This window comes from Balaenoptera borealis (genome assembly GCF_965194805.1).
Source record: "Balaenoptera borealis genome assembly, chromosome: 20".
NCBI lineage: Eukaryota > Metazoa > Chordata > Mammalia > Artiodactyla > Balaenopteridae > Balaenoptera > Balaenoptera borealis.
The window spans coordinates 49,250,039-49,275,389 of record NC_138879.1 but is presented as its reverse complement, the minus strand read 5'-3'; the positions used below and the strand labels follow the sequence as shown (position 1 = coordinate 49,275,389).

Genomic DNA, 25,351 nt, shown 5'->3' with positions numbered 1-25,351 from the left:
CCACTGGGTCACATGAGATCAGGGCTCTGACACTGTCCTCCCCATTAGGACCCTCCTCCTGGGCCTTGGGTTGGTGCCCCAGGAAGTTCTGCCCCCGTCTTATTGTACCCAGGGCTCGCTTTCTGGAACTAGTGAGCTCTCCATCTTGCCTGCACTTTGGAACCACCCAGGAAGCTTTACAAGATGCAGATTCCTGAGTCCCACCTCCAGAGATTTGGACTGAGTTAGTCAGTAGTGTGGGCATTCTAAATGTTCCCCAGTGACCCTAACATGTAGCAGAGAGCAAGCTCGCTGACCTAGAGAGTGGGTCCCACGGGCCTCTCTGAAAGGCTGGTGTCATGCATCACCCCCTGACTGGCCAGAGCAGTGAGCCTCAACTGGCAGGGTCTTGACTGACGGTGGGATGGGGAAGCTGGAGAAACTTGCAGCTGCTTCTCAAATCCAGGCCAAAGAGAAATTATTTCTCGAAATTGTCAGTTCCTGGATTCTTCCCGGAACAGACTCCCCAGCTGGTGCAAGGATTTGTGAGCTGATCGTGCAGCCCTCCGAAGCGTGCAAAAGGTCTTCACGCCTCTTGTCTCTGGTATTAACAATGCCTGGTGTGACGGGCAGGTCAGCGAGCTTTGCGCCCATCCCACAGATAAAGCGGGGGCCGGGGGTCACAGTGACAGGCACTCGGCCCGACTCAATCCACCCCTGGTGGGAGCCTCTTCCCAGGCCCTGTCTGCCTTGGGCAGGCCCAGCGGTCTTCGCCCCAAGCTCTGTCCAGAGGCTGATGGTTTTTACTCTTCCTGTCCCCAGATCCTGAAGTACATCCTCAGCCGTGAGATCAAAGAGAAGCGGCTCCGGACCCTGTCCAGGAAGTTCACCGACTGGGCCTACGGGCCAGTGTCGTCCTCGCTCTACGACCTCACCAACGTGGACACCGTGACCGACAACTCGGTGCTGAAAATCATCGTCTACAACACCAACATCGATGTGGGTCTCCCGGGTGGGCTGGGGAAGGTCAGGGGGTAGCAGGCTGGGCCCCAGGCCAGGGAGGCCCTGGGAAGACCCCTTGCTACTAGCCAGACATGTCTGCAGCCCCCATTCCTTAGCCTTAGTGGGTGGGGCCTGGGGTGGGTGCTGGGGCCACCTGTTCCCAGCTGACCTTGTGGTGGGGGTCTCCTGGCCCCATAATCCTGGGCAGGGTTGGGGGGGTGTAGATCTTCTCCATCTTGTTTCCCCCCAACTCCTTCTATTGGTTCCATATGGTCAGGCTTAGAATCCCCTCTTCCCCCAAACCTGGTCCCAAATAAGTGTCAGGGAGTACACAGTTTGAGCAATCAGGGAGGCCTTTCTGGAGGAGGCATAGCTGGGAAGTCAGTGAGGCTGAAGGAGAAAAGAGAAGATCAGCAGCAGGAAGTTTTTGGCTCTTGGAGGAAAGTGAGGCAACACATCTTTCACATTTTACCAAGAGTTGTGCTTCCCAGAGCCTGCCTTGCCCGGGATCTCCCTGGCCCTCACAGCAGCCTGACTGGTAGGGCAGGGATTGAGATCAGTTTTACTGATGAGGAGGCTGAGGCCCAGAGAGGGTCAGGGGTTTTCCTGGGGTCACACAGTGAAGGAGGGCCCAGGAAGGGCCAGACCCCAGTCGTGGCCCTGGCCTCCCTTCTAGCCCTCCCTCCCCACCGTGCCTCAGATCCTCTTGGCAAAAACACGAAGCTCCGTGGCGTTCGGTTGCTGTCTGGGTGCGCTGGAATGGAGCCTCAGGAGCCAGAAATTCCCCTCCCAACATTTCCAGCCAAACCAGTTCATTGCCCCCTTCTGCCAGGGGCAGTGCTGACTCAGAGCTTCCTTTGAAATGAGGGCCCTCCGAAAATGGTCCCTTCCTCTCTCTCACCTCCATGGTGACTGGTGCCGTTCTACCCCCAGAACCGGCACGAGATGCTGACCCTGGAGCCCCTGCACACGCTGCTGCATATGAAGTGGAAGAAGTTTGCCAAGTACATGTTCTTCCTGTCCTTCTGCTCCTATTTCTTCTACAACATCACCCTGACCTTCGTCTCTTACTACCACCCCCGGGAGAAGGAGGTAAGTGGGCCCCTTGAAGTGGGGGATGGGTAGGTCAGCATGGCAGGACCCTGGAGCCGCCCTATGTGCATGTGGGGAAACTGAGGCCCAGAGAGGCCAAGAGATGTGCGTGGGGTCCCCCAGTTCTCATGCTTCAACAGTGTCTTGGACACTGAATACGTCGCCAGCGCCTGGTTGAGCCCGACCCCAGGTGCTCAGCCCCAGGCTGACCCCTGCTGGGGGAGGGCTGCAGAATTAGGAGCCCCAGGCCCCGCCCAGGCTCCATGTCTAAATCTGGAGCTGGTTGGGTGTTTTTGCTGTGAGGGCCATGGGAGGAAATGCGGGGAGGTGGAAGTCACTTGGAGAAGCATTCCCAGCACTCTGGGTCTTGGTCCCCCATCCATTACACGAGGCACGGAGTCTTGGCTTTAACTGTGTTATGAGGCCCTGTGAGTGTCTGGATACAGATGGAACAGATAAACGCCAAGAAGTGTGAGGGGGTTGTTAGCATGGATTGGATCGTGCTTCTCACTGCAGAATTCTGGGTTTCCACTCTGGGCGGGGGAGGCAGGAGCTGGGGGCTGCAGTTCCTTTTTGGCCCTGTACAGAGATCCGGCTTTGTGCTGACCTCTGGCCCAGCTCGAGGGTTGGGCACGTGTATGTGCATGGTCCCCCCGGAGGTGGCGCTACCCCTGCCTTCCTCACTCCCCGTCCTGCACCCATCCATTCCTCTCCCTTCCTCCCAGGCCCTGCCACACCCCTTGGCCCTCACATACAAGATGGGGTGGCTGCAGCTCTTAGGAAGGATGTTTGTGCTCATCTGGGCCATGTGCATTTCTGTGAAAGAGGTGAGTAGGTCACCAAGCCCTCCTGGACTGGCCTGTGAGGCAGGCAGGGTGACAGCAAGCTCTGCTACTACTGCTGGGAGACTTTGGGGAGGCATTTCCTTTTTAACCTTTAGATTTACATAAATAAGCCAGCTTATCCTACCTACTTTATCTATCCATTCCTCCATCCATCTGTCCATCTATCTGCCATTTATCTACACTCCCAGCCACTCAGTGTCCCATCTTCCCTGCCCCTCCATCCACCCATCCAATCACCTGCCCTCTCTCATCAACCCAGCCACTCCTTCATCCATTTAAACACCCACTCATCCTTACCCACTGTCCTTCCATCCTTCATCCAACCGTCTTTCCATCTGTTTGTCAGTCGATCTACCCGTTCATCCATCCAACCGACAAATCAGCAGGTATATTCTGAACACCTTCAATGTGGGGCTCTGGAGGAGATGATAAGGATGGAAGGAATCTGCCCTCTTTGAGTTCATAGTCTGGTAGGGATTTCAGATGGACACAAATAGCTAGACTTTAACATAGACTGTGAAAAGACCTGATGCTGGGCTCAGACCCGTGCTCAGAAGAAGAGAGATGACTTTTATTGGCAGTAGGGGAGGGGGGCCAGGAAGGCTTGAAGGCAGAGATGGCACTTACTCTGGTAGGGGAGGGTTGGCATGAGGACACTGGGGAGAAGGTATTACAGGACAGGTGTGGGGAACAGCATGAACAAAGGCTCAGAGGCTGGAAAGCTAGGCCATATTTGGGGAATGGCAGGTAACTGTATGGTTGTGCTGCTTTGTGGGTTCTGGGGTGATTACGGGGGTGAGAGTAAGAGACGTGAGAAGATCAAGGGGAGCACCCACTCTTACCCTGGGGTTGCCTCTGTCCCCCAGGCACAAGTCCCCTTCCATATCCCTCACCTGGGCTCTGGCTGGGCCTTCACATACTTCCCTGTTCCTGAGTCTCAGTCCTGGGGAAACCCCCCCTTCCCCAGATCCTCCAGCGAGGGGCATGAAGAGGGGGCAGCTTTTCTTTCCTTTCTGGCCTCAGGGCATCGCGATCTTCCTGCTGAGACCCTCAGATCTGCAGTCCATCCTCTCGGATGCCTGGTTTCACTTTGTCTTGTAAGTAGGTCTGTCCCCTTGGTCACCACCTCACAGGCAAGGCTAAAGTCCTGTATGATGGCTGCTGTGTCCCTCTGCAATAGCCACCCTACCGTGTCACCCTGTCCCTGTCATTTTGCCAAGTCACGTGGCCAGGGACCTCCTCTCTCCTTTCTGGTAAGAGAGGCACGTAGATGCCCATGGAGAGGACCAGAAAACGCTGGGACAGTGCCCACCATCCGGTTGCAGGGATAGCTGACTTCACCCTACCACAGAGCCCTGGGCGGCAGCCAGCACAGAGAAGGCGTGTTTATTTTTTATGAAGGGACATTCCAGGCCAGTTCCTCCTGGCTGTTGTTTTGGACCCTGGCAGGTCAGGGCTGGAAGGTACTTGAGAAATCATCGAGTCTCATCTTTAGGCATGAAAACCGAGGCTCAGAGCAGGGAAGTGAGTCACGTAGAGTCAGGCGGAGCTTCAGTCATGAAGCTCAAGCCAGCCCAGTTTCCCAGACAGCCTCATCCCAAGCTTGTGCAGGGTTGACTACTGTAGGCTCTAGCCAGAAAGCTCAGCTCAGCAGCCTCTCTGAATGAGGTCATGTGAAGAGGATTACGTAACCCCTGTCTCTAAATAAAAGGAGGATTATGTAACCCCTGTCATGTGCAGAGGATTACGTAACCCCTGTCTCTAAATAAATAATGGAAAAGGATCTGCAGCTTGGGATGAAGAATGTTAGGCTCCATGGCTCTGTAGACCCCACCAAAGGCCCTCTTCTGAGCATTTGGGAGGCTGGGTCTATAAAACCTTGAATCTTGGCCTCATGTTTCCAAATACCTATTAACAGCTTTATTAAGTATGTACCTGCCTTCCAGAAGCATGAGCTAAGTTCTTCATCTCTTTGGGCAGTATCAGGGGCCCCCTGATACTGCAGTGAATGAATAGGCCAGGTGCAGCACTGCCCAGGGTGCAAGTCACGCATGAGTCTGTCAGCTTGGAGAAACTGTGACGATTCCAGAGAAAAATCCATTTGTACAGCCACTGGCTTTGGCAAAGACAGAAGGCACCAGTGCCATGTCCTGCTCTTCTGCTTCTTCATTGTTTTCTTAGTGTAGAGGAATGTGTAAACATGCTTCCTCACTTCAGTCCCAAATGCCCTGCTCACCCAAACGTTTGCTTTTCACTGCACAAGAAAATCAAAGTTGCCTGTGTCCTAACTTTAACTAGTTAGATATTTTGTAATTGTGGAGACTACCTGATGTTATAAGCAAGAGAGGGTTTCTATCCAGATGTCTGCATATCTGATGGTGTTACACACTGTTTAGGAGTAGATTTTGATCTCGTATGTTTGGTACATATTGTACTTTAAACATTTCAAATTGTGGTATAATACACGTAACACAAAAGTTAAACCATCTTAACCATTTTAAGTGTACAGTTCAGTACTGTTAAGTACATTCGCATTGTTGCGCAATCTCCTTTTAGCAAACCTATTATATAGCATGTATTGTAGTTTTTTTAAGGATTTTTCAAAATAGGTTATGGGGGACTTTTGTTATGATTGACTTTTGAGTATAGATGTCAGCTTTTGTCATTTTGGTTAAAAATGCAGTCATTCACCACATCCTCAGTCTACCCCAGTGTACCCCAACCTACGTGGGGGTCAGAAATCACATGGGTGATTTAAAAACCATACAGCCTCCTGGGCAGCACCCTGGGCCTTCTGAACCAGAATCTCCTGGGCCCTGGGGATCTGTATCTTTAAAAAGTCCTTGTCAACTGCAACCAGCTCTGACTTGCATCTAGCAATGCAGTCTGCAAGGCTGGATTTTAGACGTGGTCCAGCAGATCTGGGGCAGCCTTATCTGTCTCTTCAGCACCAGCCACCAGGGTAACCATTCAGGATTTAAGGGAGGTTGGAGGATTTGGACATCTTTGCCCTGATGCCAAGAAGTAAGTAAGGCCCTTGTCTCCTGTGTCTCCTGAACAGTTTTGTCCAAGCTGTGCTTGTGATACTGTCTGTCTTCTTGTACTTGCTTACCTACAAAGAGTACCTCGCCTGCCTCGTGCTGGCCATGGCCCTGGGCTGGGCGAACATGCTCTACTACACGCGGGGGTTCCAGTCCATGGGCATGTACAGCGTCATGATCCAGAAGGTGTGTTGGGGCTGCCGAACATCAGAGATGGGCAGGGAGGGCCTTCCGAGAAGACCCATTTTTCAGATGGGGAAATTGAGGTCTGGAGAGGAAAAGAGACTTGCCCAAGAGACAGGCCACTGTTCTTTCTCCCAAATACCGTGGTCTCCCTTTGCCTTTGGTCAGGCTCTCTAGGAGGGAAAATATGTATATATAATATGTTACATATATACACGTAGATATGTTTATTATATATGTTTACCATATAAAGGATGTGCAGCACACACGTTACAAACAACAATAAAATATACAATGCCTTTTGTTGTAAATTCCACATGGCTAGTTGAGTCTCACCGAATAATTTGTTGATTTTGATTGAACTCATATCTGTTTGCCAACCTATGGTTGCAATTGACAAGTGAGTGTTGTGCCAGCATAAATGCTGATATTTTCCTCTGCTTTAAGGAGTAAGATGAAAGGGAAACAATGAAGACTTGTGTTGAAACTGCATTTGTTTGTCAGTGATGCTGAGCCATTTATCTGCTGAATCGGATAATAGTTTTCAAATACTAGAAGAATATTCCATCAATGTTTTTGTGCTATTCCCGCTATAACAGCTACAGATAGGACACATGTTTAAAGTTTAATCTGCCTTAACATTTTGTCCATCGTTGTCTTAAGTCTAGATCTAGATGATCAACAATCTCTGATTTGTAGCTTTTACCAATCTCCATGGTGTAAATAGTCCCACCATGGCTGACTTCCAGCTACCAATGCGATGTCACTGAATACAGAATTGGGAAGGGATGCACAGTAATGCACCATTATATAGTGTTTCCACCATATGGTTACGATAGAAATAAATAGCCTTAAAAGCCTAGATAATTATAAAATGTAGTAAAGTCACTCGGAAGTGATGAGTTTTTTTTTTGTTTTTTTGTTTTTGTTTTTTTTTTTTTTAGTGATGAGTTTTGAACATTTATTATCTTTGTTTCTAATGCAATTTATTTAGTTATAAGTTTACACAATTTAATTCTTAGTCATGGCTGTGTTTAACAACGAGCTCAGAAAATTCATGAAAGTGAGACAATCAGCTCTTGTGAGCTGGTGCGAGCTCGGCCCAGCACACTGCGGCCCCCAGGAAGTGTGAGGATTCCAGATGTGAGTTTCTATGAGGAAAGGTGCTCATGTGCAGCCTGAATCAGCAGGGACAGAAACAGTCTGTGTTCTAGGAGGGAGGAGGGCGGAGAGCAGGAACAGAAGAGAAGTCTTTCTGGAGGAGGTGGGCCCAGCGCCGAGCTGTGGAGACAGCGTCAGGAGGACCTGGTGAGGGTCACAGAAGAGTGGCCCGAGTGAGGGCATGGTTAGAGTGCGAACCCGGGAGAGGGTGGGAAGCAGTCAGGAAATCAATGTATAATGAATATGTGCTCAAACCTTACCCTTGAATTGCATTTCTTTCTTTGTAGGTCATTTTGCATGATGTTCTGAAGTTCTTGTTTGTATATATCGTGTTCTTACTTGGATTTGGAGTAGGTAATTGATTTATAAATAATAGTAACTCCCTCATTTGTAAAACACTTTATACAGATGTCAGCATGGCAAAGCACACAGGAGCCTCAGCAACAATTACATCGGCCACCAGTGGAACACTTTCCGTGGTTAGCATTTCCCAACCATTATCTCTTTACTTCTCGTGACATCTTGACCAAGGGGGGGTCATCATCATCCCTGACCATGAGGGCACTGAGGCTTAGAGACTCCAGGATTTGAACTGGTTGCTTTTATCCAACCATCCTGTGTGGTATGCCTCCCACCTTTACATCCATCATCATATGCGGCTCTCACAGCCTCAGATAGGCTTGGCAGGTTTTCGGCCCCATTTTACAAATGGAGAAGCTAAAGTCTGCAGAAATTTGATTGATGGTCTTTGAAAAATAGGAGTAGAGTTAATGCATTGAGATAACCTCCTTTGGCCCTCCACATCACATTACTGTCATAGTTTGCTGCAGATATATCTGTGAGAGCCTCTGGTCTGCTGGGACCAGGGATGGGAAAGCCCTCTTGAAAACCTCTCCATTTACACCTAGAGACTGTCATACAGAGTGGAGTAAGTCAGAAAGAGAAAAACAAATATCGTTTATTAACGCATATATGTGGAATCTGAAGAAATCGGTATAGATGATCTTATTTACAAAGCAAAAATAGAGACAGATGTAGAGAACCAATGTATGGATACCAAGGGGAAAAGGCGGGGTGGGATGAATTGGGAGATTGGGATTGACATATATACATTATTGATACTATGTATAAAATAGATAACTAATGAGAACCTACTGTATAGCAGAGGGAACTCTACTCAGTGCTCTGTGGTGACTTAAATGACAAGGAAATCCAGAAAAGAGGGGATGTGTGTATACATATAGCTGATTCACTTTGCTGTACAGTATAAACTAACACAATATTGTAAAGCAACTGTACTCCGATTAAAAAAGAAAAAACTTCTCCATTTACAACAGAGGGAACAGCATAACCTGATTTTATTTCTAACCTCTGCATAAAGAGATATTTTATTTTCCCAAACCAGTTTTTTTTCCCCCTAGTTATCATTGGCATTTGAAGTTAGGCAACTGTTCCCATCTGTCTGGTACCTTTTCTGGGTCACAGTTTGCTTATTTATTTGGTCCTTCGCTTGTTTGTTTATTCATCTATCCATTTCCTCCCTGATTAATTTGATCATTCATTCATTCATCCATCCGTCCATTCATTCAGTAATGAGCCACTGCTGTAGTGCGTTGGGAAGAAGAGAAGAAGAGTCCCAGGCCTTGACCAGAGGTCTTGCCACAAAGCATTAGGAAGAGACTCAGGACTTCCCAGTCTTGGGGGAGACAACCCAAGCTACAGGAAGTTGGGAGCTCAAAGCCTGGTTGAGGAGCCAGAGACACACAGATTATAGATTGTAATTATCAACTGTGCAAGCCCGTGATAGATCAAGGGCTGAATGGTGGGGTAGAGAGAAGAGTTTGGGCTTTGTTAGGCAGAAAGGGCTTTCTGCCCTTTCTGTCAAGGCAGAGCACCAGCCTGATGAAACTTCCGGGGGAGCTGAGGCTGGAGACGTAATTTAAATAGCCAGAGAGAAGGAGGCAGCAGGCCTGCAGTCTGTGTGTGTGGGCATAGGTGTACACGCAGGCATGCACGAGTTTATTGGGTAATTAACCAGACAGAGAGGCTGCAGAGAACACCCTGTTATGTCTCCCCAGCCCTGGCCTCGCTGATCGAGAAGTGTTCCAAGGACATTGAGGACAGCAACTCCTTTGGCAGCTTCAGCGACACGGTGCTGGAACTCTTCAAGCTCACCATAGGCCTGGGTGACCTGAACATCCAGAAGAACTCCAAGTACCCCATCCTCTTCCTGTTCCTGCTCATCACCTATGTCACCCTCACCTTCGTCCTTCTCCTCAATATGCTCATTGCCCTGATGGGGGAGACTGTGGAGAACGTCTCCAAGGAGAGTGAGCGCATCTGGCGCCTACAGGTGACCTTGGCAGAGTCCTTCTATGGGAGCCCTCACGGGGACTCAGTTCAGCACATGGCACCAGTGGATCTGGGGTGGGGCCTGGAAATCTGCATAAGCTCCCTGTGCTTGGCCAGGCTTGAGGAAGCTAGGTTTCTGGGGTATGAGGTCTAGGGGGTGTGGCTGGACAACAGCATGTGTGAGAGGAACTCAGGCTTATGGGTGTGCTCTGCTCAGAGTCAATGGTGTGATCTGTGGATGTTGAAGCGTGGCCTTAGGTTGCATTAAGAGGAGTAGGTATAGGACAATGTCCTTAGGTATGGGACAATGGAGGTGACAATTCTGCTCTCCTCCAATACTCCTCACATGCTATGGGCCTTACACACTGAGGACACTAACCCACAGGATGATCCAGAGGCATGTTACACTTCTTACATAAATGGTGTAAGAAGAGCATGACAGCTCCTTCAGATATCTGCAGAGCTACTTGTGAAAGGGGGAGCAGCTTCCTTCTCTGGTCCAAGAGGCAGAAATGAGGTACATGGGGCAACAACAGGGAGAAAAGCTTTGATTTGACACAAGGAAGTTACTAATGATTAGGGCCTTCTTAATTGGATTGTTGCTAATATTCAGGAGAGATTGGACAAATTATTGCCGGGAAAATTGCCGAGGGGACTCTAAGCCTGACATGGGGCTAGGACCGCATGATGTCCTCCTGGACACTCCCTTCCTGGTGGGATCCCAAGATCCTAACATTTTCAGTTAGGCAGCTCTGGACTTCCAGAAACATTGTTTATGTGATGTTTAAAACAATTTGAACGCCTTTCCCAAACTTACTGGGTGTTCATTTTTGAATTCTATAGGTTAGCCAGATCCTCAGGATCTATGCATTAAGCATTCCATGCAGGTGGAGTGGGCTGTTTGGTGGTGTGTGCACGTGTGTATATGTGTGTGTGTGCACGCGTGTGGGCGCATCCACGCTCACACGGAGCCGTGCTCCTGGGCTGGCTCCTGAGAGATGCACTTAGGCTCGTTTATGTCCCCAGAGAGCCAGGACGATCTTGGAGTTCGAGAAAATGTTACCAGAATGGCTGAGGAGCAGATTCCGGATGGGAGAGCTGTGTAAAGTGGCAGAGCAAGATTTCCGACTGTGTTTGCGGTAACAAAGGGAGAAGGGCCCTTTGGTGATGCTTTTTGGGTGGGTGAAGAGAGATGAGTTGGTGAATGTTAGCGAAATGGTGCTGCCATTCGCTTGCCGGACCACGGCACGGTCTGTTCTGCCTCCTCAGAAGATGGAATTTGCTCTTTCGGGGTCCCTGGACCTGGGATAGACTTTCTAAGCCTCAGAAGGGAGAAGGAGGAGACTCTGCCCTTTTGGAGGTGCCTCCATGGCCTCCCCCTGCCCAGTGTCTGCCTTAGAAGAGATTTGCCAGCCTGGCACTCTTTGTCCTTCTGAGAGGCACATTCTGTCACAGGCAAATGGAAAGTGAGACAGCTACTTTTGACAGATGTCAAGCTTTTTGATTTTTAAAAAAGTACTTGAACGTGCCCTGACCATCTCTTCTGATGGGTCTACCTCTTCCTACCCCCTGTCTGACTGCCTGACCCTGCAGACTACCTTCTTGGAGTATAATTGTACCTTGACCTACTTCTCTGGCTGAAACCCCTCCCCGCCCCGCCCTGCCCCAGGAACCATCATTTCAACTATAATAGTTACCCTAATAAATATGTCTAATTTTGACACCCTCACTCTAGAGATGTTCTGTGAATGTGATCTTCAGCCAAACTATCGTCTCCAGTTACAATCCAGCACCTTAGACACTGCCCACTCTTTTGGGTTCTGAACCCAAATTTTTTATAAAAAAATTTTTGGCCACACCCCGCAGCATGTGGGACCTTAGTTCTCCAACCAGGGATCAAACCCCTGCATTGGGAGGAGGAGTCTTAACCATTGGACTGTCAGGCAAGTCCCCTAACCATCTTCTCTTAGTGCAACCTTAACCCTAGCTGGACTTCACGCCCTCACATCTTCTCAGCCCGAGCCTGCCCCACTCTCCTTCCTTCCCTCCTTCTCCGTGGGCTGCCTCCCCCGAGTCAGGCACAGCCCCTGCTGGCTGAAGATGTCCCCTTTACACCTCTCTGAGCTTCTGGGTCCCACACCCTGGGAGGAGACTGATCCTGGAGGCCTGGGAAAATGGGGATTTGGGCAGGTTTCAAGCCTTAACAACACTGATGTGACCACATGGGGCAAGAGTGCTCCTGATCCCTGTGGAGGACACCCCAAATGCTGTGCTGCTTGTTTGCATTTGATGAGGTGCACCTGGGGAGTAGTGAGAATGATTATCACACCCGCAGGATCAACGAGGTGAAGTGGACTGAATGGAAAACTCACGTCTCCTTCCTCAACGAAGATCCGGGGCCCGGGAGACGGACAGGTACCGCTGCTGTCAGGAAGCGTGACACCCACTCCTTTCTGACCACGTGAGCCCAGGCACACCAAGTCAGAGGGCCGTGATTTTCCCCATCTGTAAAATGGGAGGGTTGAATTAATTCCTTCCAGCTCTACCGTTTTCTAACCTGAGCTGGAATAACTTCTAAGGCAGGTGGTGGACTGAGACCTGGAGGTACAACTTGCAGAATGCTGTTTCTGTAAAATAGTGTTTTTTGTTTTTTGTTTTTTTAAAGCAGATTTCAACTAAATCCAAGATTCTTCCAGGAGCAACAGCAAAACTACCCTCAATACATTTGACGAAATGGGTGAAGTTCCGGAAACTTCAGTGTAGAAGCAGAACCCAGAGCTCATGTGCATGTGGGCCGTCTGAGGCTGGAGGCTGGGTCCTGGGCTTGGTGCTGCGGGCTTTGCAGAGTGATGGAGCCCGGGTGGCTGAACCAAGGGGCAGTTGTCAGTTTGAGTGGGAAGCACCCTGGACTTTGTTATTCGGCAAAGAGTTTGTATAAACCCACGGCCAGCAGTCCTGAGCCTGGGAGTCCCAGGAGTCCCTGAATCCTGGGTGAAGTCTTTGCGTTCACCAACTGCAGGTCGATTTGGCTGGGAGAGAGGGTGGCAGGGCAGGGGCGGGGGCCCGAGGAGCAGGGAGAGGAGACTTCTGCCAAGGTCCCCAGCCCCAGCCTGCGCATTCCACCATCTCCCTTATTGTAACTGGGTCTCCTGAATTTAAGGGACTCTTGATCCATCCCAGAATGTGCAGGGGACTGAGCTAAGCCGGGTATCCTGGGACTGGAGGAGAATGAGCTTCTGGAGCCTTCAGGGAGAAGGAAAACACCCTTGGAATGAGTGGCCTTTGTACTCAAGGCTCAAACTGTCTCCAGCTGAGAGGTTTCTAGTAGCATAATTAACACAGGGTTTTTCTTTTCAATAGAGAAAGGCTTTTTCAGTTTTAAATGAAAATGACTTCAAATGAAATATGTGATTTTAAAGCTGAGAAATAGATTTTAGGATTTGGGGCTGGAGGTAAGTATTATATACTTGGCCTCGGGGTGGCCAGAGCAAGGACAAAAAGCTTTTCTTTATGCACATAAAATTCCACAAGAGACACGCCAGGCAGGGTCTACGATCTGGGTGAAAGATCTTGGCTGTTTTCCTTGTCCCAGCCCTGCAACAGTGCATGCCTCTAAGTTGGGATCATGGCTTCGACTGAAACAGAAATAGCAGCTGCTCTATTTATATGGTCTTGAATCTCAGAGGTTACTCTTATACATCAGTATTTCTCACTGGAGGAATTTAACAAAATACCTGAAATGCTCTGGTATTAAATACTTTTGTTAGCTGTGAATTTTGAAGTGGAGGAGAAGGCATTTGAGAAAGGAACGCTTGCCAAGATGTGCAGCTTATTTTTAGATTCTCATCCTCTGATTTTTCTCCCCCCTGAAATCACACAGAGTCACTTTGGGGATAGAGGTGAAGTGGAGATAGTAGAAATGTTCCAGGTTACTGGAACCTAAAGAACCATAAAACCCACTCAGCCTCAGGTATCTGGTAAAAGATTCATGTGGGAATTTTTGAGGTGGAATTACAATGCTATTAACCATGAATTTTAATTTTAAGTGGCACAAAAATCATTCGGCTTTTAGATAACTTGGCTATTGGCTAGTTAATCTGACTTGAGGCAAACTAAGGAGTACAGGCCAAGCAGTCCACTCTCGGCCTTTTTCTCTGCTCTGGGCTGCTCTGTGCACCAGCTTACCTGGGTGGGTAGAAACTTGGCCCTCGTGCCCCTGATGGGCTGGGTCAGGGAGAGATGCCATGAGTGGAGGACGTAGCCTTAGAGCCGTACACTCTGCAGCAGCCCCTGTGCTCTCGGATGACCCAGGGAGCCAACCAGTGCTCTAAGCTGTAGTGGTCAGGCCAAGCTCAAGTGTGAGCAGGGGAGGAAGGGGCTAGGCATATTCCCCAGAGAAGGGAAGATGTGGGGAGATTGTCCCAGAGGCAGGAGGAGCAGATGTGTTCCAGATGGGCAGAGCTAGTGCCAAAAGTTGGAAATTTCAGGGAAAAAAATTTAGTTCAATTCAGTCCAGCAACTGCTCCAGATATTGGGGATATTTAAGCAGAAGCTGGTTGAGCATTTATTAAGGATATTGTTAAAGATCACAATCAAATGAACTTGAAGGTCCTTTTAGCCTGGAGATTAGCATCCTGTATCTGGAATTACCTGCTTGCATTTATCCTGAACAGATGTCCTGGTCTGAAGGGCAGCCGTTTGGATCCATGGCACCATGCTCTACACCATGCAGCTGGGAATTCAGATATGTTTTGATTTGGATATGAATGGATAAAGCCGTATGGTTCTCCATTTCCCACTTGAACGAAAGCTGGGAGGTTAGACAGACAGAAATCAATAACTGGATCTTTGCCTTCTTACATGTATGGAGACCTGTCTGTGGATCTGGATGGAATTTGTTGGCAGGACCATCTTCTGTACTGAATCTTCTTCCTGCCAGTGGCATCCCCCAAAGGTTTTCAGCCTAGATGGTCTCAGCCTAGGTAGGTTTACCAAGGAAAGCAATGAGTCAAAGAGCATTGGCTTAAAAGGACCAGTTCTCTTATTTTACACCTGGAGACTAAAGCTCCAAAAGGAAAGTGGACTTGTTCAAAGTCATGCAGGAGGTCGCATCAGAGCTGTTGAAGCTGGAGTGTTCTGATTCTGGACCACAGGTATCCCCCTGCATGATTTTTTTTTAGCACAGTTATTCAGTAAATTTGAATCTGCCTTTGTGGTTGACGTATGTGGGGGGACTAGAGCTTTTTGCTCAGATGATTCATGCTGGCAGTCTGCACTGTCCCTGTGATCCCCATGATGGGTTTAAAATTCAAGTGTGTGCATACAGGTGTGTACAAAACCACACACCACGCCACACTGAATCCACAGGTGTATCAGGGCGTCTTAAATGATTCACATTTCAGTAATTTAAGGGGAAGGCATTTTCCAGGGATGGAATCTCCCATGCTCAGATAACAGTTTTGGCTGGAAATTTTCCTTTAACTAATCTCTGCCTCAGGAAGAATCCATTATTTTAGAAATTATGTGATATATCTGTTTGGAATAAAAATGGTGCTTACCTTTCTCCTTGCCGGGGTGGGAGAAGGAGTTCAAGGCTGTACTGTGAAGTCATTATGCTCGTAGAGGGCTCCTGCCCTGAAGCCCAGTGTTATTGACCTTCTTTTCCTTCCACAAGGCCTGGTGAGCTAAGTCCTTTTGCTCTGGGTAGGGCCCCGGTAGATGGGCCGTCATCTGGGCCTGTAAGCCATACTTGATCTCTGCATTGATTTATATGTTTTTACTGTGATCTTGGTCCCAAACACAGAATTGTCACCTTGTTCTCATTGAATGTGCCTGATCCTTGCAAATTCCTTTTACATCTTGTTTTTAGTGTCGTGTGTGTGTGAAACTCTATGTTCAAGAAAGAAGTCATAAATGGAGTAAGAACATTTTAGTGCCATTGAAGAAATGCTTTTATGATTTCTAATAAATATTTATTTTGCCTTGTTATGATCATGTTTTATCCTTGTCTTAGGTGTGCCGCTATGAAGACTGACTAGAAATCGTAGGGTGTCGCTTAACATGAGTGGATAAAGGGAAGGCCACTTTTCGGACCTAAAATATTATTATTGGTCCCAGCTCAGCACACTAAGACATGCCACCTTTGTGCAGCGTTTACATCTCAAAGTATATCACGTCCAGTACCCCATTTTAACCACTCAATAACTCTGGAAGTAATTTGAGTAAAAGGAGACCTAGAGATTTTAAGTGACATGCCCAAGGAATCACAGCCTGAAAACCTTATAGGTTCAGGTAATATGACCCCAAGCAGGGGGTCCATCCATAGAAATCCCTCCTGTCTACCTCACAGGGCCTTTATTTATAAGGAGGCAATAAGGGAATGGACAGGAAAGAGCTGATATTATTACTATCATTATTGCCCAACATATATGTATGTGCAGTTTTTCATTCTATTGAGTTATTTTGAAAGAATGGCAGTTCTCAACTTGAATGCCAAGTTGCTGCTGTGTCTTGAGGGGTTGCAGAACTTGCAAACAATTTATTAATAAGTGATGTGCTGCATTTGGTCAATTACTTAATCCAAACGATTCCCAGAATAACACCCTTCACTGGGATATGTCTTCTCCAGTGGCTAGGAAATGGGAATTGTACATAATTCACATCCTAGCTCAAACAGGTTTCAGTCTATAATCTAGGAATGTGCCATCCACGGAAACATTCCGGGTAGACTGCTAGAAAAAGGGTGGAAGCCCCTGTTGTGGGATATATTCTGGGAGTGGGATGCCTAGGTCAATGAGGATAAACAGTTTTATGACTTTTTTAAAAAAATTTATTTATTTATTTATTTATTTATTTATGGCTGTGTTGGGTCTTCGTTTCTGTGCGAGGGCTTTCTCTAGTTGCGGCGAGCGGGGGCCACTCTTCATCGCGGTGCGCGGGCCTCTCACTATCGCGGCCTCTCTTGTTGCGGAGCACAGGCTCCAGACGCGCAGGCTCAGTAATTGTGGCTCACGGGCCCAGCTGCTCCGTGGCATGTGGGATCTTCCCAGACCAGGGCTCGAACCCGTGTCCCCTGCGTTGGCAGGCAGACTCTCAACCACTGTGCCACCAGGGAAGCCCCGCCCTATGACTTTTGATACTGTGAAAAATTATCTTCCAAGAGATATTTTGCAATTTTTTCAGCCTTTGAGATTGTATGATTCCCTATTTATAAAGTGCTTTCATTCATATTGGTTATCTTAATCCACTGTTTTGTAGGTGGCTTGTTTAATCTTTATTTTTTTATTTATTATTTTTGGCTGCATTGGGTCTTCGTTGCTGCACGTGGGCTTTCACTAGTTGCGGCGAGCGGGGGCTACTCTTCGTTGTGGTGTGCGGGCTTCTCACTGTGGTGGCTTCTCTTGTTGCAGAGCATGGGCTCTAGGCACGCGGGTTTCAGTAGTTGTGGCACACAGGCTCAGTAGTTGTGGCTCACGGGTTCTAGAGCGCAGGCTCACTAGTTGTGGTGCATGGGCTTAGTTGCTCCGTGGCATGTGGGATCTTCCCGGACCAGGGCTTGAACCCGTGTCCCCTGCATTGGCAGGCGGATTCTTAACCACTGTGCCACCAGGGAAGTCCCTGTAGATGGTTTGATGAGTATTCTATCTCCATTCAATAGGTGGGGAAATTGAGACTTGGAGAGAGATGGAATGACAGGTAAAGGTCACAGTGCTTTTTCCTGGGCCAAGGATCCAGGTTCTCTGAGGTGTACTGGTACGCACTAGTCCAGTAGTGTCAATGAGCTCATATAACAGAGTGGTTTAGCCTAGCCTGAGTCACATTTAAGAATAAGTGTCATCCAGGTAAAGGGAGTGTGGTGGTGGGATAGAGTTTCAATAAGAGGGAACAACATGGGCAAAGACCATGTTGTAGTAGGGAGCTTGGTGCATTTGAGGATGGAGAAGTCTTTGTGGCCAAATTGCTGGGAAAAAGGGCTGCAGAGGTAGGCAGAGGCTAGAGCACACAGGACTCGTCCAGCTGTGGGGAGGCTTTGAGATTTCCTATCAAGGGTGAGGGGAAACCACCAAAAGCTTTCACACAATGGGATTATTGAATTTCCTTTTTTCCCCCATAGGGTTGCAGGCTTAAAAGGGTGTAATTTTCCATCCGCCATCATTTGGCCTATAGTGACAGTCTGAAGAGTGTGGAATGGAGTAAATTCTACCTGGGCGTGATGGGGATACTCAGGAAGTGATTGGGAAAGAAGGCAAGAAGGCAAAGAGAAGGCAGAGACATTGATGGACTATGAAGACATTTCAGTAGAGAAGGAATGGTTGAGCACACTCATTTACTCGACTGAACTTTATCGGGCATTTATTAGATTACAGGTGCTGAAAAAGACACTGGTAATGTCCCCAAGTTTGGATGGAAGCAGAGAGGGTCAAAGGGGCAAGCCAAGAAAGGCTTTATAGATGAAATGAGAGTCGAGTTGCATTTGGAAGAAAAAAATAGGAATTTGCTGATGTGAGGTCTGGTGGGGGGAGGGGCAGGGATGGAGGAAGGGAAGGGAAGGGAGAAAATTCTAGGTGGAAAGGCCAGTCTGTGCGAAGACACGCAGGAATAAAACAACACAAAGCCGCCTGGAACAGAGAGGACCTGAAGGCAGATGAGTCTAGAGAGGTTGTGGGGAGGGAAGGGCAGATCAAAAAGGGCCTTTTATGTTAGGAATTTCACTAGGCACAGTGCTAAGTACTTATCTGCATTAGCCCACTTAATCCTCACAATAATCCCATGAGAGGGACACTATTATTATGATTATTCCCATTTTTATAAATGGGAAAAATGAGTCTGCAGACTGTTAGAAATAATCAAAATAAAACTGAAAGTGGCTAAAGCCACACAGCAATATGTTATAGTTATAGATTTTAAAAAATCACATCTAACTAACTCTAAAGATATAAATATTGAGTCAGAGAGAATGAGACTTGACAGAAATAATCAGTACAAAAACTGAAATCGCAGTGGCCTCAGTTGCACATTGTAAATTTTGTAACTAACTAAAATTTGATGGGAGAATAAAGTATTTTTGCCAAAATATACGTATGGAAAAAAACTGACCTAGAAAAATTGAACTTAGAGCACAAAGGAACATTCTATGTTCTATGGGAGAAGGAAGCTTGGTAAAACTTGTTATATACAAAAGGTGATTGATAAATCAAATCTTTACTAAAGAATTCAGAAGGAAGAGAGTTTATTCCAATGAAAATAATTTTGGTAAAGTGCAAAAATAAATGCTGAAAATTTAGTAACAGTTTAATTGTGTGCTATAGAGCATTGAATATGGAATGAAATTGGCTTAATGGAATTTGCTTTGCAAGAATGGAACTGTCTATATAGAGAGAGACATATATATGTTACAGATAATGTTACTGTGATTTTGTAAATATATTTGAAACTGTAAACATGGGTTCCTTGGGGTCCAAATCATGGGATAAAATGTTCTTTACTTGGCTGCCATGAGGAGGGAGGGGAGGCTCCTGCAGGGATTGGAGTGGGAGAGAGGCAGCGTTTTAGCCCGAGGACCTTTGAGGAGAAGAATCCTGGGAGTGAGGGACTTGGGCATTTAGGCCAGGGGGGAATGTCTTAAAAGAATGCATTTGTGAACCAGAGATGGCTTTGGGTCACATTTCCGCTAGTGTCCACTTCCCTCTGCTCTTTCTGCCTTTACCACCTATGCTACTGGAGCCCAAAGACTTCCTTACACATTGGTTGGGAAGAAGGGCAAGCGCCGTTCTTTCAAAGTAAGAAGGGAGGGCTGGGAGCAACATGCCTCCCAAGTTGGGAAGGAACGTGAGCTTCTAGCGGGGCGTGTGAGAGGTCTGAAGGAGGTTCTTCGCTCCCTGAGGTCAGCGCAGAACAAGTGGGCATGCCAGAGCAGTGATGCTTTGTGATGCTTTGTGTGGGTGACTGTCAGTGGACAAAGGACCATTCAGAGTTTCTTGATTTATTCATAATGTCACCTTTACAATCAGCCCTCATTTCTTGTTCACGTTTCATCTTCAAAAGAGCATTTAAAAATCTACAGATATCACAACTACTGCTAAAGTTGATAGACTGGATCCTTAATACTTTATCATTAATTCAAATGTGAAAAAATTTAAAATACCATTAGTTTCTAGTAGCAGTTTTACATTACTTGAAAACATACAACATTTAATTATATGCTCAAGTTATTATTGTTTTGTATATAGTATCTATTTCAATGTTAAAATTTAAATTCAAAGGCTGTTTACCAAGAATGTTAAACTATCAAAGTATAAGGTATAAAAAGGTATACAGAAATAAGAAATGTGCTTCTTTGAATAAGTTACATACATAAAGTACGATATCTATAAAAGGTATTCATTAATGTATTCACTCATTCAAGAAATTTACCTGAATGTCCATTGTGTGCAAGGCACTGGGCTAGGTGCTGTGGAAATGAACAAGGCACAATCCTGCTCTTCAGGAGCTTACGAACTAGTAGAATTTTTCAAGGTACTCGATAACAAGTGAGCTAGAAGTGATTTCTAATGTAAAGAGGAGCGAATACTTTTCGCATTGAGTGTTAGTTTAGCTGTCTTTGCGAAAGCTTCTTTCTTTTCATAATATGCAGCCTCGTTTACAAACACCGGGTACACGGTATGGTCTCCGCCCAATGGAATAGTCTTTCCATCAGGAGTTAAAAACACAGGATCCCCAGGGTGCAATGGTTTCCAGTCTTGATCCTCTCAGGAAACAATTAGAATACATAGACTACATTAGATTTTTTGCCACTTTACAAATTGTACAATGGAAAAGAATATGAAAAAGAACACATATATGTATAACTGAATCACTTTGCTGTACACCAGAAAGTAACACAACATTGTAAATCAACTATACTTGAATAAAAAATAAATTTAAAAAATTTTTATGTCAGGTTCTAGACAACTAAAATGACAGCATTGTCTTCTTTTAAAAGAGATAGTGTAGAGGCATATGAGTTATCTGACTAAACTGAGAGTGAGCAGTCAATTTTGGCAGCGGTTTTAAGAGTTCCCCTTTTTATTTTTATAACTGACACATGTGATTACAGTTTGCTTCGATATCAAGTTTGCCTTGAATATTGCCAAAGAGATTTATAATATCAAAAGGCAAAACATTAAATGCGCGTCTCCTCAGGTGCATATTCTAACTCTTGCTACCTGAAGTTAAATTCTGCTCAGCCAAATTTAGGAAATACCCATTAAGAGCCTTCTGTGTATAAGACATTCTACTGCTGGGGATAAAAAAGGAGTGACGTTGTGCCTGCACGCTAGGAGGTTCTATACTGGTGTGAACTGGTGGGAGAAGGTGGGGTGTGGGCTGGGAAAACTCTAAGACGACGTGTCCCCACATTAGGATAACAACTGAATCGTTTGAGAGGTCCCCACCAGGGTTTGGACTTGTGAGCCCTCAAACACCAGTGCTGGCACCCCATAGGAACTCTAGAGCAGTTCTCCTCAAACTTTGCTGTGTTTGCAAATCACATAGGGATCTTGTTGAAGTGCAGATTCTGATTCTATAGGTCTGGGGTGGGGGTCTGAGGTTCTGTATTTCTAACAGTTCCCAGCAGCAGAGCAGCATCACCTGAGAGTCTGGTAGAAAAGCAGAATTTGATTCCCCACCGCAGACCTACTAAGTCAAAATCTTCACGTTAACAAACCCCCAGAGGTTCACAGGGGCAACATTTAAGTTTGAGAAGCGTTGCACCACAGCGATTTTCTGAACCCTGGCTGCACATTACAATTACCCGGGATGTTTGAAAAATATAGATGAATAAGGGCTGGCCCCATCTCAGATACATCAAATGGGAATCTCAAGAGTGGGGCTCAGGCATCACTATTTTCTAAATTTACATACAGTAAAATCCAACCATTTTTGGGTATGGTTCTATGAGTTTTGACAAATATATAGCACAGAGTCATATAAGCATGTAATCAAGAAGCATAATTCCATCACACACCTCCTCCAATTCCCTCATGCTACTCATTTATAATTCGCTGTTTGTATTTTTTTTAAAGCCCCAGGTGATTCTACAGGACAGAGTGGCTGAGAGCTACTGCTCCAGACCAGTGGTTTTCAGTCAGAGATGTGCCCCAGAACGACTGACAGGGTTTCTTCAACACCTCCCCACTGTCTGCTAGCCCCACCTGCAGAGATTCCGATGGGCAGTGCTACCCAAACCTGAGCCACATGAAAATCGCCTGGTGAACCTAATTGACTTCTTGTCTCCACCCTGATGAATTAAATCAGAATCCCTGGGCCGGAGAATGAGGACTTTAAAAAGTTCCTAAGGTGATTCTCATGAGGCCGGAGTTTGAGAAGCACTGTGTTAGTGCTTTTGTGATAGGCTCCAAGCATTTGGGGGTGGGAGTAGGGAACCTGGAGAATTCTAGTGAGCACCCTGATTAAGAACCATCACTTTTAGAATAAAATCTGGACTCATAACCAGGTGCCTGCCTGAGTCTCTGGCTCCAGGGTCTCTGTTCACTCCCTACTCTCCGTTGACACTGGTCTTCTTGCTGTTCCTCAAACACTCCAAGTTTGTTCCAGCCTCAGAGCCTTTGTGCTTGTTTTCCACATGGCTGACTTCTCATCTTCCAGGTTCCAGCTTCAATGCCCTCATCTCAGAGATGGCTCTTTCTGACCACTCCATCTAGTAGGAACCCTTTGTTAACTGCTCCTGTATTATTCTGTTTATTTCTTTTATAGCACTTATTACAATTTGAAATCATGTGGTTGATGTATTGTTTACTTATTCATGGTCTGTTCTCCCCTTATTAGTATGGAAGCTCTATGAGAGACCCTATCTTGAATCCCAGGGCCCAGAACAAGCTGAGAAGTCCTTCAAATATATTTATTGAAATAATCAGTCAATCGATCCCTTCTGTAGAATACTGAGCCATTCCTTATTGTCTACCAAATCAAAATTATCCTTCCTGACTTTCAAGACCTACAACTAGCCCTGTTTATTACTGATCCCATTAATCTTACCTCTCTGCCTCCCCAGGATGATTTTTGTATTTTTCATGGATGTCCTTGAGGGAATGTAAAACTTACATTTGTAACTATTGATACTATGTATAAAATAGATAACTAATGAGATAACTATGTATAAAATAGATAACTAATGAGAACCTACTGTATAGCACAGGGAACTCTACTCAGTGCTCTGCGGTGACATAAATGGGAAGGAAATCCAAAAAAGAGGGAATATGTGTATACGTATAGCTGATTCACTTTGCTATACAGTAGAAACTAACACAACATTGTAAAGCAAATATACTCCAATAAAAATTGAAAAAGAAATCCTGTGTTGTAACCAGTTGTGACATCATCACTTTGGCCTCTGTTTCTTGTACATGCAGTTTTTGTTACCTGTAGTGCTTTCCTCTTTTCTCTCCCCCAATCTTTATCTTTCTGTCCTTTAAAACACTGCCTAAGGCTCCTTCTTCAAGTTTCCACCTGGATCCCACTAAGGCACAAAGCTGGATTTGCTCCACGAGTCTGTATTTTTGGGCAGGCTACTTTATTAAGTTGTAAGTCTGAATAACTATCATTAAGGTCATTAAACAGGAGTCTGAACTGGATCAGTGGTTTTCCACCCTAATTACCCATGCCAATAAGATCAGATTATCCCAGAGTGGGGGCCCGGCATTGTTATTTTTTAAAAGGCTCTCTAGGCAATGTGCATCCAGGGTTGAATGCACCAGACTAGACAATCCATTGGATCACTTCCACATTTCTGAGGTCTGAGATTGTTCGTGGAGATGGATGTTTTAGCTTTTTGGAATCTTTGCTCCTCTCTGCTTTTATCTCTGCCTTGTCCAGTTTTAAACCTCCTATACATTCCTAAGAGCCTTTTCTTCCCCTTCACTATGCTATTATTGATCAAACCACACAAGGAGCAGATATTGGGGTTTTGAGGAGTCAGGAAAAGGCGGCAGAAACCATTCCAAAGAAAGAGGTTCTGATTGTTTTGCTCTAACTTATACAGTAGTAATCACAGGGAGGTGGTAGCAATGTGGTCAACTGCAAAGAACATTCGTTCCGGATCTGTCATCAATAACTATAGGACTATGGGAAGGATCTAATTTTTGAGCCTCTGTTTTCTTATATTAAAATAGATATAATAATTCTTACCCATTGCACCTGAACAGGAATTTCACATTCTCTGACCCCCATCCCCACCTCATTATTCTGTTATAGCATCTGGTTACCTTCATTTCAAGATCACAGTTTAGACTTTAGTATATCTAGACTATAAATTCCACAAGAATATAAACCATGTTCACTGATGTACCCCCAGAGCCAGCAAAGGATTTACTCAATAAATATTTACTGAGTGACGGTCTGAATACATTAGACTGCAGTGTTTTTGAGAACATCAAATGAGCTAATGCATGTAAAATGCTTTATGGACTGTAAAGTTCTACTCAAAGGTAAGGCATCATTATTTTCAACATTTAAAAGAAATAGTGAATGTTACCTGCAGTTTAGGGTGGATAATAGCAGCAATTTCTCCACTTTCATTCCTGGGATAATCAACTTTCTCCATTATTTTATAGACTTCAATAGCACAGGGAGGAAATTCTTTTCCTAGGGCAAAAACAATGTGTATAAATAGTAACTAACAAAATCTCCTGAAAAAAGGGAAGTTGATACTTTACAGAAGGAAGAACAACAACAACCAAAAACTGAAGACAGACAGTTACAGGGAGAACACACTATTTTCTTGCTTTTAAACCATTTTATTGTGAAGTATAACACTCAGAAAGTACACAAAACATAAATATACAGTTTAATGAACTGTAAAGTGATTAGCCATGTAACCACCAGCCAGGACAAGAACACTGCCTGCATACCAGCATCCCCTGCATGTCTCTTTCCCATCATAATCCCATCGCCTTCCCATTTGAGCAGTAACCACTAATTTTGGTAATGACTCACTTGCTTCACTTTATAGCTTCACCACCCATGCATGAATCCCACACAATATAGTTCAGGTTTGCCTACTGCTGAATATTTTACAAATATAATCAATCAATATATGCATCTTGTGTCTGTCTTCTTAAGATCAACTTTTGGGGAAGATTCATCCATATTGTGGTGTGTAGCTATTGTTCATTTTATTTGCAGTATAGTATTCCACTGTGAGAAAATGCCATAATTTATTTATTCGTTCTATGGTTTATAGACATCTTGCACGTTTCCAACTTGGGGCTATTAAGAAAAATGCCTGAAGCTGAAAAAGCCACCCTAGAGGCACATGTCATTGGCCATTAACAGCTCTTGCTCTAGTGTTATCATTTCATCATTGCCAGCATTACCAAAATGCTGAGTGTTGGCTCTATGACTAATGATCTCAGGTCCCAGAGGCCTTTAACTTTCTTGGCCTATGAAGTAAGTGGACAATATATTATAAAGGACTTGTACCCTTTCTATTAACAATAAGAAGTTTAGGTTTCATAATCCTGAACCAATCCAATACACCAAATAGCCCAACACTCGATTTCTTATTTTCTTTGATTTCTTTGTTTCTTCTATTTATCGGATTTGTCTGTGTCTTACTGAGTTTTTCATGGTTACGCTGTTCTTGAAAAATGAAACTTCCAGGCTAATAGGTTAGAGTGGCTTTTAAAAAATTCAATTTAT

General features: G+C 45.7%; 2 protein-coding genes across 16 annotated transcripts in view; one reads left to right on the top strand and one right to left on the bottom strand.

Moving 5' to 3' along the window:
* The window catches only part of TRPV3 (transient receptor potential cation channel subfamily V member 3), a 31,162-nt gene extending 15,519 nt beyond the window's left edge, over window positions 1–15,643 (top strand). For 4 of the 14 annotated variants that reach the window (XM_082370610.1, XM_082370618.1, XM_082370617.1 and 1 more), the window contains 11 exons: window positions 802–978; window positions 1,915–2,073; window positions 2,799–2,900; window positions 3,265–3,304; window positions 3,886–4,015; window positions 5,980–6,145; window positions 7,591–7,657; window positions 9,382–9,656; window positions 10,682–10,794; window positions 11,991–12,070; window positions 12,321–15,643. In XM_082370610.1, coding sequence (XP_082226736.1) covers window positions 802–978; window positions 1,915–2,073; window positions 2,799–2,900; window positions 3,265–3,304; window positions 3,886–4,015; window positions 5,980–6,145; window positions 7,591–7,657; window positions 9,382–9,656; window positions 10,682–10,794; window positions 11,991–12,070; window positions 12,321–12,334 — 1,323 coding nt within the window. In that variant the 3' untranslated portion in view covers window positions 12,335–15,643. Of the gene's footprint in view, window positions 1–801; window positions 979–1,914; window positions 2,074–2,798; window positions 2,901–3,264; window positions 3,305–3,885; window positions 4,016–5,979; window positions 6,146–7,590; window positions 7,658–7,711; window positions 7,783–9,381; window positions 9,657–10,681; window positions 10,795–11,990; window positions 12,071–12,320 lie in introns of those variants that run through there. The other 10 variants (XM_082370616.1, XR_014238154.1, XR_014238155.1 and 7 more) reach the window with 10 other exon arrangements.
* Window positions 15,644–16,461: 818 nt separating this feature from the next.
* The window catches only part of ASPA (aspartoacylase), a 28,426-nt gene continuing 19,536 nt past the window's right edge, over window positions 16,462–25,351 (bottom strand). For both annotated transcript variants that reach the window (XM_082370782.1, XM_082370781.1), the window contains exons 6-7: window positions 24,186–24,295; window positions 16,462–20,400 (exon numbers count right to left, since the gene is read on the bottom strand). In XM_082370782.1, the coding sequence (XP_082226908.1) occupies window positions 20,203–20,400; window positions 24,186–24,295 (308 nt within the window). In that variant the 3' untranslated portion in view covers window positions 16,462–20,202. The remainder of the gene's footprint in view (window positions 20,401–24,185; window positions 24,296–25,351) is intronic.